The sequence below is a fragment of the Salvia hispanica genome, chromosome 1, assembly GCF_023119035.1.
Source record: "Salvia hispanica cultivar TCC Black 2014 chromosome 1, UniMelb_Shisp_WGS_1.0, whole genome shotgun sequence".
Lineage (NCBI taxonomy): Eukaryota > Viridiplantae > Streptophyta > Magnoliopsida > Lamiales > Lamiaceae > Salvia > Salvia hispanica.
In genome coordinates, this window is record NC_062965.1 from 16089646 (window position 1) to 16108843 (window position 19198).

The 19198-nt window shown below is 37.0% G+C and overlaps 2 protein-coding genes across 2 annotated transcripts; both read left to right on the forward strand.

Moving 5' to 3' along the window:
* The first annotated feature begins 6973 nt into the window (after nucleotides 1-6973).
* Nucleotides 6974-14576, forward strand: LOC125188357. Its single transcript, XM_048085150.1, has 14 exons — nucleotides 6974-8222; nucleotides 8302-8409; nucleotides 8493-8695; nucleotides 8770-8980; nucleotides 9064-9307; nucleotides 9371-9521; nucleotides 9597-9884; nucleotides 11394-12696; nucleotides 12773-12880; nucleotides 12959-13161; nucleotides 13254-13464; nucleotides 13553-13796; nucleotides 13871-14021; nucleotides 14097-14576. Exons 1-14 carry the CDS (start codon nucleotides 6974-6976, stop codon nucleotides 14400-14402), a joined length of 4980 nt encoding a protein of 1659 aa, XP_047941107.1. The 3' UTR covers nucleotides 14403-14576.
* A 958-nt stretch (nucleotides 14577-15534) lies between these two features.
* Nucleotides 15535-18859, forward strand: LOC125201243 (G-type lectin S-receptor-like serine/threonine-protein kinase At1g11330). Its single transcript, XM_048099281.1, has 7 exons — nucleotides 15535-16759; nucleotides 16841-16948; nucleotides 17048-17250; nucleotides 17339-17549; nucleotides 17618-17861; nucleotides 17938-18088; nucleotides 18169-18859. The coding sequence occupies exons 1-7, from the start codon at nucleotides 15868-15870 to the stop codon at nucleotides 18472-18474; spliced, it is 2115 nt and encodes a 704-aa protein (XP_047955238.1). The 5' UTR covers nucleotides 15535-15867; the 3' UTR covers nucleotides 18475-18859.
* The last annotated feature ends 339 nt before the right edge of the window (nucleotides 18860-19198 follow it).

Here is a 19198-nt window from a genome sequence, read left to right on the forward strand (position 1 = left end):
AGAAATTGAAAATCTAACCATAATTTCACCTGGAAATCAGATAAGTGTGTAAACCGATCGAGGATTTTGTAGTATTCACACAGCTGGCAGCTCCTAATCAATGAGAAACGAGGTGAGTTGATTTTATTGGGTTAGTTATATAACTTTGTGCCCTGTAACAGAAGCACAAATATGCAACATGATATATTTTATACTCCATTTTTATGTACAATCACATGAAGATATGAGATCAATACTAATGTGTTTATTATGATTGTGAGAAACAACACATAAACATAGCTGGAACAATAGTGAATCTCCTTCAATAATCAATACCTATATTTATGGTTCTGTTTCTTAACTCTTATAAAATTTAATCAAGCTTTCTTAATGTATGGTTAACTCAATGATCTAATGCTACTAATGATTTAATTTCCAGTTTACAATGTAAAGAGTAAACAACATCAAATGAACATCACAATTGCATCGAACTCGATGCAATCTCAATCACGAAAGCAGTTAACCAGCTCAACATTCCACTCAAATATGAAACACATATCTACATAATTCATTACAAAAGTCCAGAAGCAGTTCACTCACCAGAGTCTCGGCTTCACAGGATCCAATTACTAATTCTCTCAATTCAAACAATCTGAAAAAATCGTGAATCGTGAATCTAGGTGATAAATAAAGTAGATCAGAAAAAAGCAATCTGAAAAAAATCAAAAACAGAAAAAGCAATCTGAAAAATATCAATGACGGAAATGCTGGAGAACTGGAGTTGAACATACCTGCTCTTCGAGAAGCTTTGCGCGGCAGCGTTTGATCCTCCGATTGAATCTCGCCGCTGATAACTGTTCGAAGGCGCAGGGATGAAATGAATCAGAGCGCAGCACATGGTTTAGTGAGAGATGATACGAGAGAGGGGAGGTTTAGGGTTTCTTTAGGGAGAGAGACTGGCGGTGAGAATTTTGAGAATTGAGAGAGATGGTGAGAATTAGGCGGTGAGAAATTTTGAGAAGTATTTTCAGTGAAAGGTTTGCGGCCCATTATTTCACCGAGGAAGATGCATCTGGACAAGAATTACTAGTAGTAATAATTTTGCAAGCATCATTAATTGTGCTCGCAAATCTGCAAGCAGTGTAGCAAGCACAATTCGCGTTTACTAGAAAACTCTTTATATAAAATTCTTGTTTGCAAGCACTAGTTGCTCGCAAGCAAGTACAAGCTTTTTACTCGCAATTTTGCTTGCAAATCTGCCAGAATTTGTGAGCACATGTTGTGCTTGTAAATATGTGCTTGCAAACAAGCGTTTTTTTTGTAGTAGTCATGATATTAGGGTTTCTTCTATTCAAATAAAATTTCTAAAACCCTAATTCTCTAGTTGGCACTCTGATGCCTAAGTCAGGCCATTGATCGAATTCTATGCTCAATGAGTTATAGCAAATTGATAATAAAAAATCCAAGTAATTAAACTAGACATGCCTTGTGCGATTAAGAAATCAATCACTTTGATGGTAAACGAATTTAGTAAGATATTTTTCTTTCAATTTCTATATGCTAGATAACTGAAATTGCGATGTTATTTCTTATGACGCCCACAACTTGATAGATATTGACTGCCTGCATGCACAGAAGAAAATTGTTTATAGCTGCCTTTGTAGCTAGAAGTGGAATATTTATGTTTAAACTAGTCGTAAAAATAATTTACAAAAAATAATTTTGGAAAAAAAATAAGAGAAACGATAAGTAATTATTCCTTGAGGAGCATAAGGTAGATGTAACGGGTAATGGTTCCCAAATAGTTTTACCATATTTGGAGAAAGATGAGGTTAATATGCTGGGGTTTTATATTAGGAAGCATGCTTAAGTATTAAGGATTTTATTCTTTAGCATTAAAGAATGTGTTACTTAGATACCTAGAAATTGCAATTAATATTACTGTATTTCTTATGATGTCCACTATTTTGAATGGAATGTTGCATTGGTTGTATTTGGATGTGTTTTGAGAACTCTCTGTATCGTACATCCTACGTACTCAATTTTAGGTACTGACTATCTAGATTGACTTGTTGCTAAGACTAGGCCGACTATCAAGATTGACTTTATAGGAGTCCAATAGTTTAACTAGCTAGTTATCAATTCGTCATAAAATCAATTTAATTATATATAGCTGTAAGATTTAACTTTTTAGTACATTGTAGTGTGGTAAATTCACTATTATAGATTATCACATTGACATATCCTTGTAGAATAAGTGTTTTCACAACCTAAATAGATTCAAACAATCTATCATGAATGGTTACAGTATTAGTCCGAGGTTATGCTTGTCCTCCTAGCTAGAAGATGTGGTACATAGTGGTATGGTACAGCAATAACATTGAGTATATATATGTGCTTGATTATGAACTATTTTAATGTGTGTCGTTAGCTAGAAATGACCTCACTCTAACTGATTTCACGGCAATTTTGAATACAATACATGCTTCGTTGACCACTATACTTCTATTCTTTCGAACATGATGTGTAATCAATGCTCCCAACTCCCATCCGTTCCATCCAATCCTATCTTGTACTACCAAGGAGCAAGGACAATTCAGCAAACTTAACAGACTTCATTTGTTATTATGTTAAAATACACGTGTAATATTGACTAGGCTGGCTGTGATGTTAGATTTTGTATAAAGCCACTTCACTGCCAGCCATCAAAATCATAAGCCCATTGCTTCCTGTAAAATGACACTACCCAAAACTGCTAAACTCTTTATTCATAAACCATTTCTTCTTATCATTTTCAGTGTTGCATGTTCGAGCATAGAAAATGACACCATTTCAACCGGTGTAGTAATCAAAGATCCACAAACTATCACATCCCAAAAACAGATATACAAATTAGGATTCTTCACACCTCCAAACTTATCATTTAATAGGACCGAGCGGGTATTAATTGAGTTTTGATAAGTAGTAGTATCAAATTTCGTTACCCTTTAAAGTTGAAAATATTTTCTGAAATATATTAAAAGGTGTTGTAATGAAACACAATTAATCTTTCTATTTCCTTGGCTAAAACGGCGTGATTTTGTGTGTTAAGATGGGAAGAATAACTATCGCAAATTACAACGGGATCCATGAATCAACTTTTTCGAACCGATTTTGTATAATTAATGGGATAAAATGCTGAGAATATTTGATGAATAAACAAGAATGAATTTTTATTTAGAGTACGACTGAAAATTGGAACACAAATATCACTTTCCCTAAAATGAGTTTTTATGCACGGTATTTCTCCATCTCTGAAAAGTATGAACATTTGATTCGACATGAGTTTTAATGCATAAATGATAAAGTAAGAGAGAGATAGATAGAAAAAATAATTAAAATATTGTTAGTGGATAATGAGTTTCACATCTTTAAAGAGAAAAACCTTTTTTAAATTAGAATGTTCATACTTTTCAGAAACTGACTAAAAAAAATTATTCATGCCTTTTCAGCGACGGAGGGAGCATGATAAATATCCATATGCTAATTCCAATATTGATCGCAGGGTATATGACATTTTTTGTCTTTTTCAGGGAGCAGTATTATGTGCTCTTATATCCTTATTATTAAATAAAATAATTTTTTTGAATAATCTACATTGTTCATTATCGGTTTTATTTAATTACACAACTTTCTTAACATTATTAGACTTCTTTCTTTTTTACAGAAAATACAGTTGTGCTTATTGTTTATGGGCTACTCTTTAGCTTATAAAGCCCATTAAGAGATTCGGACTCCGTATTGAATACACAACGTGCTTATCGTTGATGGGCCACTCTATTCATGGTTTTGCATCTTTTATTATTTTATTTTAATCTATTTATTGGTCCATAAATTCAACTAGAATAGTAATTGAAAATTTTCTATAATATTTAATTCTAATTGAATTTTTTAATTAATTTCTAAAATTAAATAAAAATTTAATTGAATTTGAATATTTAATTAATATAAAAATGGATACAAAATTAAAGGGTGGTAAGATCTATAAATAATGTAAGAGAAAGAAGTATTACTCCCTCCGTCCCGCAAAAGATGACACGTTTTCCTTTTTAGTTTGTCCCAACTAAGATGACACATTTCCTTTTTTGGAAATTTTCTCTCTCCAATTAATACACTCAACCACTTTTTCTCACTCCTATTAAAATATTCATCTTTCATAATCTCTCTACTTTAATACTTACACCCACCTTTTCTCTCTCTAATTAAACATTTTAACCAATAACTTCTAAAATCCCATACCGCCTAAGTAATGTGTCATCTTAGCTGGGACGGAGGGATCAGTATTCTTTTAAGTATAAGATGAGGTAAAAAAATTGAATGTGGTTATCTAAAGAGCGGTTCATAGTAAAGGCTCTTAAATTTAGGTAGCTCTTAATCTTATTTGTAGCGGTATTGACACATAGATAAAATTTTAATTTGTATGGCAATCAATTACTCCATCCGTTTATAAAAAATAGTCTCATTCGTAGACGACATGTGTTTTAATGAAACATTAGTAAATTAAGACGGAAGTAGAAAAAATAGGTAAAATATGGAAGAAAAGAGGAAAAATAGGTAAAGTATGAGAGATAAAAAAAGATGATTAGATGAATATTTTAATAGGAGTGAGAAAAAGTGGTTGAGTGTATTAATTAGAGAGAGAAAGTTATCAAAAAAGGAAATATGTCATCTTAGTTGGGACAAACTAAAAAGAAAACGTGTCATCTTAAGCGGGACGGAGGGAGTAGTATAATACTTTCTACGTCCGCCATTATATATGTCATTTATTCCTATTTTGTCCGTCGTATCTCATTTTATCTTTATTATTTTTATTAAGTGAAAATCACATTACATTAATTAAACTCACTTATATTTCATTATAAAATTAATATATAAAAATAAAATCTACGTCCTATTAACTTTTCCCGCTCATTTTTCTTTACAAAGTCCAACCATACTTAAAAATCTGAGTCAGTAAGGAGAGAATTAGAAAAAACATCGAATTTATTGCCGTAGTCACTGCGTCTAAATTTACGCGTAAGTACACGCTTGTACCCAAGTTTTTTCACTAGTCGAAAGTCCCAGCTCTTTCAATTTGAACACTAGAGCTAGGAGACAAATATAGTGCATATTATTCTCTTTGAGACTTTCGAATCGGCCCAGAAATGGAGAAAATTGCTATTCTGGCAATAGCAAACAAAATGATTCTTGCCGTGAATGGAAGTCTCGTACAATTACTTTTCAAAGTCTTCCCCTTTGGAGACCACAAAATCATTTTAATTCTACTTATCATCTCTCATTAAGTTATTCGATTCGTACATTTTTTAGTACACTGCAAATTAAATGAATCATTTTCGATTTTTGGCAAAAATCGAACAGTTTAATACTCAATTCGTTTGAGATCATAAGAGTTCCATTTTTATTCGGCACGAGTTTTAAGATATATTAACAAAAGTAGTTGGAAAAAAGTTAGTGGTATATGAATCTCATGTATATATTAGTTTTAAATGAAATGTATGTGAAATAAGTAAGTGAACCGGAACTCCTATTCGCAGACGGAATGAAATAGAAAAACGAAACTCCTATTCGCAGAAGAGGGACCATAAGAGTATGCACTCTTTCCTTTTTAGTCCGTCCCACAAAAGTATACACTTTCTAATTTTAAAAACTTTTTCTCTCTATTGAGGTGAGATATTATGCACAAATAATACTTTAATTACTTTTTCTTTCTATTTATCTTTTACTTTACCAATTATGCATTAAAACTCGTGCTCAATCAAAAGTGTATACTGTTGTGGGACGGAGGGAGTATCATACTATATTCTCCTTTTATCTATATACCGAAATGTCACATTTATCGTACCGAAAAAATATTGAATTTTTGGTATTCCGCAGTTTTCGGTACGGTATGATATCTTGCCGATAGATTTTTGTACAGCAGTATACCAAACAAATGTTATATAACGAAAATGAGGTATCATACTGGTTCAATATATACCGAATGTATGATATATACCACATATCCAATATATATTGATAATACTACCTCCGTCTTTGAAAAATAGAAACATTTGAAATGACACGAGTTTTAATGCATAATTGGAAAAATAAGAGAGAAGAATTGGTAAAGTAATAGAGAGAGAAAGAAATTGAATAAAGTAAGAGAGAGAAAGATAAAATGTAGTGTAAATAGAGTCAGTGTATTGTTTGGTCCACTTCCTAAAATAGAAAATTTAGAAAATTTCTATTTTTATGGGATGGATCAAAATTGAAATAGTTTATATTTTTAAAGGACGGAGGTAGTATATTTTAATTATATATTAATATTTTTATTCAAACTACATAAAACTAATAATTCCACTGTCTCATGTTAATCGCACTTTTCATTTTATGTCGTTAATTTGGGATTGACCTTTTAGTGTAATTAAATTAATATTTTAAGTGTAATGAGAGATCACTTAATAATGAAACACTTAATTAACTCTAATGTATTAATTAAATACTCTAATTTTAAAATAGAAATAGTGTAAGTAGTTTAGAACGAGCCGAAACAGAAACGTGGGACGAAGGAGTACTATAGTGCAATAGTTTTTTTTTGGTATGAACATATGTATAATGGCATGTCATACCGTATTTCGATATGCCACAATGATACGGTATACCCTATAATGATACAATAACGGTATCAAAAATATATACCATATCGAATTTTCAATATACCGTACAATAAGATATATGTATGACATTTTCGGATACCGTATTTTTCAATAAGGTATACGGTAGCCATTCTTAGTACGGTATTCCGTATACCAATGCACCCGGAACTGCTTACTAAATACTACTAGTACAACTATTTTCTTAAATCTTACTTCAAACTGAAAAAATTATCAATTTGAGGAGTGGCGTAATATTCACGCTCCATCCATTCAACTACTATAAATCCATTCACTGCAAGCCAGCAAAATCATAAGCCAAAATGACACCCAGAATAGCTCAACTCTTTCTTCATAAATCACTTCTTCTTCTTATCATCCAAAGTGTTGCATGTTTGAGCATAGAAAACGACACCATTTCACGCGGTGTTGTGATCAAAGATCCACAAACCATCGTTTCCCAAAACCAGGTATACATACTAGGATTCTTCACACCTCCAAACACCACCAACCGCTACTTAGCCATCTTCTTCTCCTTCTCCCAAGAAACTCTCGTATGGATCGCCAACAGAGACAAACCCCTCACTGATTCTTCCAGCTCCGTTACTCTCTCCCGAAATGGCAATCTTGTCCTCGTAGATGGGACTAATCAAACCGTCTGGTCCACCAATCTCACCACCACCATGAACTCGACCGTCCAGCTCCTCGACACTGGCAATCTCGTCTTGCGGGAAGATGCCTCTGGAGACGTGTTATGGGAGTCGTTCTCACAACCAATGGAAGTTCAGGTCCAGGGAATGCCATTAAGCCAGAACGTAAAGACAGGGAAGCAGCTGCTGCTGACGGCGTGGAAAAACGCCACCAACCCCGAGAAAGGGCGCTTCAGCGGGGGCCTCGACGTCACGAGCGGGACCCCACAGCTTTACATGTGGGATGAGGGGCGCCCGTGCTTGAGGAGCGGGCCGTGGAACGGCTACATTTTTCTTGGGATAAAGACGGTGTTCTACGCCTACATAGATGGATTCAATCAAGTGAAGAATGACAGTGACGGGAATTTCTTCTTTACCCCGCAACTGCAGAAAGAGCATGTGATAACAACCGTGAACTATACAGGAGGTATGGTGCGAAAGGCGTGGAACGGAAAGAAATGGGACGTGGTGTTCGCCTCTCCTGAAAATGAGTGTGATGTTTACGGGAAGTGTGGGGCGTTTGGTAGCTGCAATGCTATCGAATCACCTATTTGTAGTTGTTTGAGAGGGTTTGAGCCTGTAAATGAGGATGAATGGGGGAGAGGGAATTGGACTAATGGTTGTAGGAGGAAGAGCCGGTTGCAGTGTGGTGACGATGGATTTGCGATGTTGCAGAATATGAAGGTTCCGGACTTTGCTAAACCCTTTCCTTCTGGGGTTCAAGACGAGTGTCGGACCATATGTTTGAGGAACTGCTCATGCATAGCTTATGCTTATGATAGTCACATTGGTTGTATGTTTTGGAGTGATTCCTTGATTGACACTCAGGATTTTGGCAGTGTTGGTGTTAGCCTCTACATTCGTCTCTCTGCGTCTCAATTTGGTAACTTAATTCACAACTTTTACTAACTAACGATACCTTATGTTTCTTTTAATGATCAATTATTTGTTTCTTGATTCAGATAACCAAAAGGAGAGAAAGGTGTACATCATAATTGGAGTAGCTGTGGGTTTTGTTTGCATATCTATTATGATGTTTATTGCTTGGTGGTTTATAGTGAAAAGGAGAGGTAAATTTTAACACAATTAGTATATATTGCTGCATCTCACTCTTGAAAATTGAAATGATCATGTTCTTTGTCAAATGAATCAGGCAGCAAAGCTCCAGATTCGATTATTTTGGAAGCAGGACAGATGTTCACGACGGATTCAACTGCAATTGTACTAAAAAATGAAACAAAGGAAGTTAATATTGGTGATTTGCCAAAGTTCACCTTCGAGATGCTTGCTAATGCAACAAACCAGTTCCATGAAGATAATCTTCTTGGGAGGGGAGGTTTTGGTCCTGTTTACAAGGTAAATTGACTTGTAAAGTTCACTTCTTAGAAAGAATGACAAGATCATATGATGCTTGATGTGTGTTTTGGTAGGGAGTTCTGGCAAACGAGAAAGAAATCGCTGTGAAAAGACTATCAGCGGAATCTGGACAAGGGATGCAAGAATTCATGAATGAAGTGATTGTGATATCCAAACTCCAACACAGGAATCTAGTCAAGCTGCTGGGAGGTTGTGTTGAGAAAGAAGAGAAGATTCTGATATACGAATACATGCCAAACAAAAGCTTGGATGCTTATCTATTTGGTCAGTTCAACTCATCTCATTCTTCCTATGCATTTAATAACATTTTCAGCAGCAGAGTTTTCATAAAATATATGTTTGGAAAGGTCCTACAAATCCAACAGAGAATCTGTTAGATTGGAATATGCGTTCCAGCATCATCGAGGGCATCGGGCGAGGCATCTTGTACCTTCACAGAGATTCCAGGCTAAGGATCATTCACAGAGACCTCAAGCCAAGTAATGTTCTGCTAGACCAAAACTGGAATCCAAAAATCTCAGATTTTGGGATGGCAAGAATATTCGGAGGCAATGAAGACCATGGCAGTACCGCAAGAGTCGTGGGAACATAGTAAGTGACCTTAATCAGTTTCCATGCTATGAATAAGCTAATAATGACAAGTTGATTTTATAGCGGATACATGGCGCCAGAATACGGAATGGAAGGCAGATTTTCTGAAAAATCTGATGTATACAGCTTTGGAGTGCTGATATTGGAGATTCTAAAAGGAAAAAAGAATACACACTATTTCAATGATGAATGTTCATTGAGCCTTATAGAATATGTAAGCACTTGTCAACTTGCTCATAATCTTTTCAATTTATTACTGGTCATTAAATAATTTATCTCTGAATTTCAGGCGTGGAAAATGTGGAGTGAGGGCAACGGCTTGAGTTTCGTGGAGGAAAGCATTGCAAGTAGGGAGACGGAGGAAGAGATGGTTCGATGCATTCAGATAGGGCTGCTTTGTGTGCAAGACTATCCCAAGGATAGACCTTCCATTGAAATCGTGCTGTCGATGCTGAGTCGTGATATTGTGGATCTGCCAGTGCCTAAGCAGCCCGTGTTTGCAGATAATGGTTCGACACGAGGCCCAAATGGATCAACACAGCAAAATGTCTACTCCAATAACGAGCTCACTCTCACTGTTCTTGGTGGAAGATGAATCTATTTACGATTGTATCGTTATGTTATCTTTTATGAGCCCAATACCGTAAGTCACATTCGGCACACAACAGATGTCATCGACAACAACACGAAGGCCCATCGCCGCCCCAAGTGCCTTCCTCAGCCTTTTACGTGATTATATATGTTTAATTTCATGTCATCAAATTTATCTTTATTAGTATCTTTCATATAATAGGTCATAGAATAGTTAAGCAGCTTGTAAGTGGGTTTTCTTTGTTGGTTCTTTCTCAGAAAAAAAATATTTATGTTTATGCTAAAGTAGCCATTAAAATAATTTTGGAAAAAAAATATGAGAAACGATAAGTAATTATTCAGTGAGGAGCATAAGGCAGATGTAGTGGGTAATGGTTCCCAATTAGTTTTTCCATTTTTTGAGAAAGAAGAGGTTAATATGTTGCGGTTTTATATTATGCATGCTGATGTTTTAAGAATTGATGTGATATTTAAATACCAAAAATTCCAAAGTTATTACATATGATTTTTAAGAAAAAAAGAAGACAATGTATTGGGGATTTTACACCAGAAAATATACTTTGTACTACCTCTATCCCTGAAAATTTGATACATATTACCATTTCGGTCCTTCCCTGAAAATTTGATACACTTCACTTTTACCATTTTTGGTAGTGGACCCCATATTCCACTAACTCATTCTTACTCACATTTTATTATAAAACTAATACTACTTTAAAAGTAGGACCCACATCGCACCAACTTTTTCAACTCACTTTCCATTACATTTTTTAAAACCTGTGTCGGGTCAAAGTGTAGCAAATTTTGGGGGATGGAGGTAGTAACATTTTGGTATTAAGAATTTTACTTTTTGGCTTTAAAGAATGTGATATTGTTGTCAGAAGTTTGTCTTTATAATTTAGTAATTATACGAGCAAATATAATATACTTCATTGTAAATTGTGTGGTTGATTGATATACTATCATAGATTATCACATTGCCATTTCCTTATATTGGTTTGCGAGAAATGACCTCACTCTAAAAGGTTGGCAATTTTGAATACAATACATGTTTCGTTGACCCTACAATATTTCTATTTTAAATACTATTCCTTAATTCCGTCCATAATAAATGTCACATTTTCTTTTTTTGTTTGTCTCATAAAAGAGGTCACATTTCCTTCTTTATTAGAAAAAGCTTCATCTCACATTAACATAAATATACTATTTTCTCTCACCATCTAACACACAAAACAACATCTCCAAAAATTTGGTGTTATTTCTCGAATGTGCCATCTATTATTGAATAGAGGGAGTACTATTATTGTTATTCCTATCATTGAGGTGCATTCAATGATCCAAGTCCCAACCGTTCCATCCAATCCTATCTTGTCCCAAGGGGCATGGGCAATTCATCAAAACAGACTTCATTATGCTAACTGCACGTGTAACTTTGACTAAGCTATCAAATACGAGCAGTGATATTAGATTTTGTATAAAACCACTTCATTGCCAGTTTGCCACCCATCAAAATCATAACCTCATTCATTCCCGTAGTCGTCAAATGGCAACCGGAATCGCTCAGCTCTTGATTCATAATTCGATTCTTCTTCTTATAATCATCCAAAGTGTTGCAAGTTTGAGCATAGAAAAAGACACCATTGTCATCAAAGATCCACAAACCATCACATCCCAAAAACAGATATACAAATTAGGATTCTTCACACCTCCAAACACTACCAACCGCTACTTAGGCATCTTCTTTGCCTTCTCCCAAGAAACTGTGATATGGGTCGCCAACAGAAACAAACCACTCAAACATTCCTCTGGCGCCGTTACTCTATCCCGAGATGGAAATATCGTGGTATTGGACGAGACTACTAATCAAACCGTCTGGTCCACCAATCTCACTACCACCTTTCCTGTCATGAACACAACCATCCAACTCCTCGAAACTGGCAATCTCGTCTTGCAGAAAGAGGACTCGGGAGAGATATTATGGCAATCTTTCTCAGAGCCTACGGACGTGATTGTGCCAGGCATGACGCTGAGCCAGAACGTTAACACAGGGAAGATGGTGGCGCTGTCCGCGTGGAAAAATGCCTCCGATCCCGAGCTAGGGAGCTTCACCACTGGCCTTGAAGCACAGAGCATCCCACAGCTTGCCACGTGGAACCAGGGGAGGCCGCACTGGAGGAGCGGGCCATGGAACGGCCTCATCTTTCTCGGGATAAAGGAGATGTTCTACGCCTACTTGGACGGTTTCACTCAAGTGACGAACGACAGTGCGGGGAACTTCTTCTACTCAAAGCCACAGGAGAATGTGTACATAACGGCCAGTGTGAATTCCACGGGGCATGTGATGCGGAACGTGTGGAATGGCATGGCGAAGAGATGGGACGTGGGATGGACTGCTCCGGAAAATGAATGTGATGTTTATGGAAAGTGTGGGGAGTTTGGTAGCTGCAATGTCACGCAATCTCCTATTTGCACTTGTTTGAGAGGGTTTGAGCCTGTAAATGAGGAAGAATGGGGGAGAGGGAATTGGACTAATGGTTGCAGGAGGAGGAACCAGTTGCAATGTGGAGACGACGGATTTGAGAGGTTGCAGTATATGAAGGTTCCTGACTTTCCTCAACCCTTGCCTTCGAGGGTTCAAGACGAGTGTCGGACCATATGTCTGAGGAACTGTTCCTGCATAGCTTATGCTTATGATGGTAACATTGGTTGTATGTTTTGGACTGATACCTTGATTGACACTCAGGAGTTTGATGGTGTTGGTGTTGATCTCTACGTTCGTCTCTCTGCTTCTGAGTTCGGTAATTTCCCTCACAAAAATTGTTAGCTATTCCTCTTGTTGACAGAATTGAAATGATCACTCTGTTGTATATACAGGCAGCCACAAGGGAAGAAAGCTTTACATCATAATACCTGTAACTGTGAGTTTTGTTTGCATATCTCTCATGATCATCATTGTTTGGTGGCTGATGATAAAGAGAAGAGGTGATTTCGCTATTAATCTATGTAAACATATTTTGCTTCATGTTACTCTTGTAGTGATATCGTTCTTTGTCAAATCAGGTGACAGAGTGAGAGATACGAGTATCGTGGAAGCAGGCCAAATGTTCATGACGGATTCAACTGCAATCGTACTTAGAAATGAGTCAAAGGAGGTTAATATCGGTGAGTTGCCAAAGTTCACTTTCGAGATGCTTGTTAAAGCAACAAACCGGTTCCATGTAACTAATCTTCTTGGAAGGGGTGGTTTTGGTCCTGTTTACAAGGTATGATTTTACAGTTTGATGTAATACTCAATTCTACATGTTTGAACCCATTGAATGGAAAGAGATCAGATGTTCGATGCGTATTTTGGTAGGGAATACTGGCAAACGGGAAAGAAATCGCTGTAAAGAGACTATCAGCAGACTCCGGACAAGGAATGCAAGAATTCATGAATGAAGTGATTCTGATTTCCAAACTCCAACACAGGAATCTTGTCAAACTGTTGGGAGGTTGTGTTGAGGAAGAAGAGAGGATTCTGATTTATGAATACATGCCAAACAAAAGCTTAGATGCTTGTCTCTTTGGTCAGTTCAACACATCCCTTTCTTTCTATGCATTTAAAAGCATTTTCAGAAGCAAAGTTTTCATAGTATTAGTATATATTTTGAACAGGTACTACAAATCCAGCAAAGAAGTTGTTAGATTGGAATATGCGTTACAACATTATCGAAGGCATTGCTCGAGGCATCCTGTACCTTCACAGGGACTCAAGACTAAGGATCATTCACAGAGACCTTAAGCCAAGTAATGTTCTGCTAGACAAGGACTGGAATCCGAAAATCTCTGATTTCGGCATGGCAAGAATATTTGGAGGCAATGAAGACCATGGAAGTACTGCAAGAGTCGTGGGAACATAGTAAGTGCTTTTAATCAGTTATCATGCTATGAATAAGCTAATAACTTTTGCTAAACAATAAGTTGATTTTATAGCGGATACATGGCGCCAGAATATGGAATGGAAGGCAGATTTTCAGAAAAATCTGATGTATTCAGCTTCGGAGTGCTGATCCTGGAGATTATAAAAGGGAAAAAGAACACACGCTATTTCAATGATGAATGGTCCTTGAGCCTTATTGGATATGTAAGCACTTGTTAACTTTGCATTAATATTTTCAAACTAATTCTGGTTGTTTAGTAATTTATCTTTGAATTTCAGGCTTGGAAAATGTGGAGTGAGGGTAACGGTTTGAGTTTCGTGGAGGAAAGCATCGCAAGTAGGGAGAACGAGGAAGAGATGGTTCGATGCATTCAGATTGGACTACTTTGTGTGCAAGAAAATCCCAAGGATAGACCTTCCATTGAAGTCATTCTGTCGATGCTGAGTCGTGATATCATGGAGTTGGCAATGCCGAACCAGCCGGCGTTTTCGGAAAATGGTTCCACAACAGGCCCTAGTGGATCAACACACCAAAATGTCTTCTCCAGTAATGAGCTCACTCTTAGTGGGCTTGATGGAAGATGAATCTATTTCTGATTGTGTTGTTAGTATTATTTTATACGAGCTCAAGTCACAGTCGGCAAAGTTATTTTGTTTTAAATGTTTCTATTGTACACGAAGACAGGTAATAGTGAAAAGAAAATGGAATAGAGAGGCGCAATAATTTTAAGAAATATAGTGGAATTAGTTCTGCCTGTATCACAATCCTTATAACGTATTCCCAGAGTTACAAGAGTTGAAATAAGTGCAAATTATGCAAGTCGAATGGTGATGGGCATGCAAGTTAAGCTCTCCCTTTCTCCCCACTTTCCATATCGCATTAGGTGAGAATCACAAAATTCTAGTCAATTCTTTTAAACTTTTAAAAATACTAATTATTTTAATTTTGCATGATTTGGAAGCCAAATTTATGACTTTTTTGCGTGTACCAATAGCAAGAAATAGTTAATTCTACAATATAGCATAACTTCCAAACCATACAATATTTTCCTCCGACATCTAGCTCCCTCCATCCTATAAAAATAGAGAATTTGGAGATAACATGAGTTTTAATACAAAATTTATATATATAAAAAAAGTAATTGGAGTGTTGTTAGTGGAAAATGAGGTCCACCTCAAAAAAAAGAAAAATTTGCAAAAATTAGAAGAAGACTAATTTTATGGGACGGATAAAAAAAAAAAAGAACTGTGTTTCTAGAACAAATATGTATTTTTCAAAATAACTTTGACTAAAATTTGTGATTTTTTTAACCATTTGCTCTTTTTAAAACTTATATGGAGTACTAATTCATGTTCCGAACAAGCCCAAGCGAAAATTCGTATTCAAATAAGAAAACTCAGATCAATTATCAGCTACGTATTTTTAAAAGTTATATTCAGATATGAACTACAAATAATCTCACTCAAACTGATCTCACGGTCGGCCATTTTGAATACAATACAGCTTAATATCTTCTAAATCGAATATTATTTCATATGTCTATATATAGTCAATGATCCTAGAACCAATAATTCCATCCAATCCTAGGTAGTACCAGGGGTAAGGTCAACGAGAACGACAGTTCAGCAAAACAGACTTCATTTGTTTTTATTTAAAGCCATCAAAATCATAAGCCCATTGCTCCTTAGACGTAAAATGACAGTTGATAAATCAATTCTTCTTCTACTTATCATCCAAATTGTTGCATGTCTGAGCATAGAAAATGACACCATTTCAACCGGTGTTGTGATCAAAGATCCACAATCCATAGCATCCCAAAACCAGATATTCAAACTAGCATTCTTCACTCCTCCAAACACTACCAACCGCTACTTAGGCATCTTCTTCACCTTCTCCGAAGAAACCGTGATTTGGGTCGCCAACAGAAACAAACCACTCAAAGATTCTTCCGGCGCCGTTACTCTATCCCGAGACGGCAATCTCGTCATTTTAGACGGGACTACTAATCAAACCGTCTGGTCCACCAACATCACCACCACCTCTCCTGTCATGAACACAGCCATCCAACTCCTCGACACTGGCAATCTCGTCTTGCAGAAAGAGGACTCGGGAGAGATATTATGGCAATCTTTCTCAGAGCCTACGGACGTGATTGTGCCAGGCATGACGCTGAGCCAGAACGTTAACACAGGGAAGATGGTGGCGCTGTCGGCGTGGAAAAACGCCTCCGATCCCGAGCTAGGGAGGTTCACCGCCGGCCTCGACGCATTCAGCATCCCGCAGCTTGTCACCTGGGACGAGGGGAGGCCCCACTGGAGGAGCGGGCCGTGGAACGGCCTCATCTTTCTCGGGATAAAGGAGATGTTCTACGCCTACTTGGACGGTTTCACTCAAGTGACGAATGACAGCGCGGGGAACTTCTTCTACTCAAAGCCGCAGGAGAATGTGTACATAACGGCCAGCGTGAATTCCACGGGACATGTGCTTCGGAACGTGTGGAATGGCGTGGCTAAGAGATGGAACGTGGAATGGACCGCTCCTGAAAATGAATGCGATATTTATGGAAAGTGTGGGGCGTTTGGTAGCTGTAATGTCGTGAAATCTCCTATTTGCACTTGTTTGAGAGGTTTTGAACCAGCAAATGAGGAAGAATGGGGGAGAGGGAATTGGACTAATGGCTGCAGGAGGAAGAGCCAGTTGCAATGTGGAGGAGATGGATTTGAGAGGTTGCGGTATATGAAGGTTCCCGACTTTCCTAAGCCCTTGCCTTCTAGGGTTCAAGACGAGTGTCGAACCACGTGCCTAAGAAACTGCTCCTGTATAGCTTATGCTTATGATGGTAACATTGGTTGTATGTTTTGGAGCAATACCTTGATTGACACTCAGGAGTTTGGTAGTGTTGGTGTCGATCTCTACCTTCGTCTCTCTGCTTCTGAATTTGGTAATTTCCTTCACAGTTTGTACTAGTTAATGACACAGTATCAAGGTTGAATGAATTGAAATGATCTGTTTCTGTATGCAGATAGCCACAAGGAGAGAAAGTTGTACATCATAATTGCAGTAGCTGTGGGTTTTGTTTGCATATCTGTTGTGATATTTATTGCTTGGTGGTTTATAGTGAAAAGGAAAGGTGATTGGCCTATTGATATACAATCACTTTTTGATACAACAAGTATATTTTGCTGCATATCACTCTTGAAATGATCATGTTCTTTGTCAAATTAATCAGGGAGCAAAGCGCAAGATTCGATTATTTTGGAAGCAGGACACATGTTCACGACGGATTCAACTGCAATCGTACTTAGAAATGAATTAAATGAAGTTAATATTGGTGAGTTGCCAAAGTTCACTTTTAAGATGCTTGCTAAAGCAACAAACCAGTTCCATGAAGATAATCTTCTTGGAAGGGGTGGTTTCGGTCCTGTTTACAAGGTATGACTTTACCACAGTTTGATGTACTCAATTCTGCATATTTGAACCCATTGAATGGCAAGATCAGTTGTTCAATGTGTATTTTTAGGGGATTTTGGCAAACGGGAAAGAAATCGCTGTAAAGAGACTATCAGAAGGCTCCGGACAAGGAATGCAAGAATTCATGAATGAAGTAATTGTGATATCCAAACTTCAACACAAGAATCTTGTCAAACTGTTGGGAGGTTGTGTTGAGAAAGAAGAGAAGATTCTGATATATGAATACATGCCAAACAAAAGCTTAGATGCTTGTCTCTTCGGTCAGTTCATTGTTCCTATCCATTTTAAAGCATTTTCAGCAGCATAGTTTTCATAATGATTTGAACAGGTCCTATAAATCCAACAAAGAAGTTGTTAGATTGGAATATGCGTTATAACATTATCGAGGGCATTGCGCGAGGCATTTTGTACCTTCACAGAGACTCAAGACTAAGGATCATTCACAGAGACCTTAAGCCAAGTAATGTTCTGCTAGACCAAGATTGGAATCCAAAAATCTCGGATTTTGGGATGGCAAGAATATTCGGAGGCAATGAAGACCATGGAAATACTGCAAGAGTCGTGGGAACGTAGTAAGTTGATATTCATCAGTTATAATGCAAATAATAAGCTAATATGGTTTTCTAATACGGTAAGATAATTTTATAGCGGATACATGGCGCCAGAATACGGAATGGGAGGCAGATTTTCTGAAAAATCGGATGTATACAGCTTTGGAGTGCTGATATTAGAGATTATAAAAGGAAAAAAGAACACACATTATTTCAATGATGAATTGTCCTTGAGCCTTATTGGATGTGTAAGCACTTGTAAACTTCCACATACTATTGTTAAAACTATTTCTTGTTATTTATGGAGTAATTTATGTTTGAATTTCAGGCGTGGAAAATGTGGAATGAGGGTAACGGTTTGAGTTTCGTGGAGGAAAGCATCGCGAGTAGGGAGAACGAGGAAGAGATGGTTCGATGCATTCAGATTGGGCTGCTTTGTGTCCAAGAACATCCCATGGATAGACCTTCCATTGAAATCGTGCTGTCGATGCTGAGTCGTGATATCGTGGAGCTGCCAGTGCCGAACCAGCCAGGGTATTCGGAAAATGGTTCGACAACAGGCCCTAGTGGATCAACGCACCAAAATGTCTTCTCCAGTAATGAGCTCACTCTTAGTGTGCTTGATGGAAGATGAATCTATTTCTGATTGTATCGTTATATTATCTTATATGAGCCCAATACGGTAAGTCGCATTCAGACCACCAACAGATGACATCAACGACAACACGAAGGGCACCATTCGTTGCTCCAAGCAAAACACAGGCCGTCCTCAGCCTTTACGAGATTATATATGTTTGATATCATATCTTAACATTTATCTTTATGGTGTTGTAATTTTCATGTAATAGGTCATAGTTGAGTCGAGCAATTTTTAAGTTTATTCTCGAGTTTTCTTTGCTGGTTCTTTCTTGAGTCTTTAATAGAGTCGAACCACTAGGGTTAGAAGTCTATATAATAGAGTCATGTTATATTAGGTGCCTTCTATTCAAACTGAACTTATGTTTCTCATGCCTAAGTAAGGCCATTAATCGAATTATATGCTCAACGAGTTAGAGCAAATTGATAAACAAAAGTCCAAGTAATTAAACTAGACATGCCTTAAGCAATCAAGAAATCAATTAGTTTGATGGTACTAATAGAATTTGGCAACATATTTTCCTTCAACTTTTTTTATATTTTTGATACCTAAAATTACGATGTTATTTCTTATAATGCAGACAACAACTTGGATGGTACTCTCTCCGTCAGCCAAAATTTAACATGTTTCCAAGTATCCGTCCGCCAAAATCTGACATGTTTCCAAGTCTTGTGATCAAATGTTGACTAGTAATAGCTGCTTTTATAAAAGTGAAATCTTT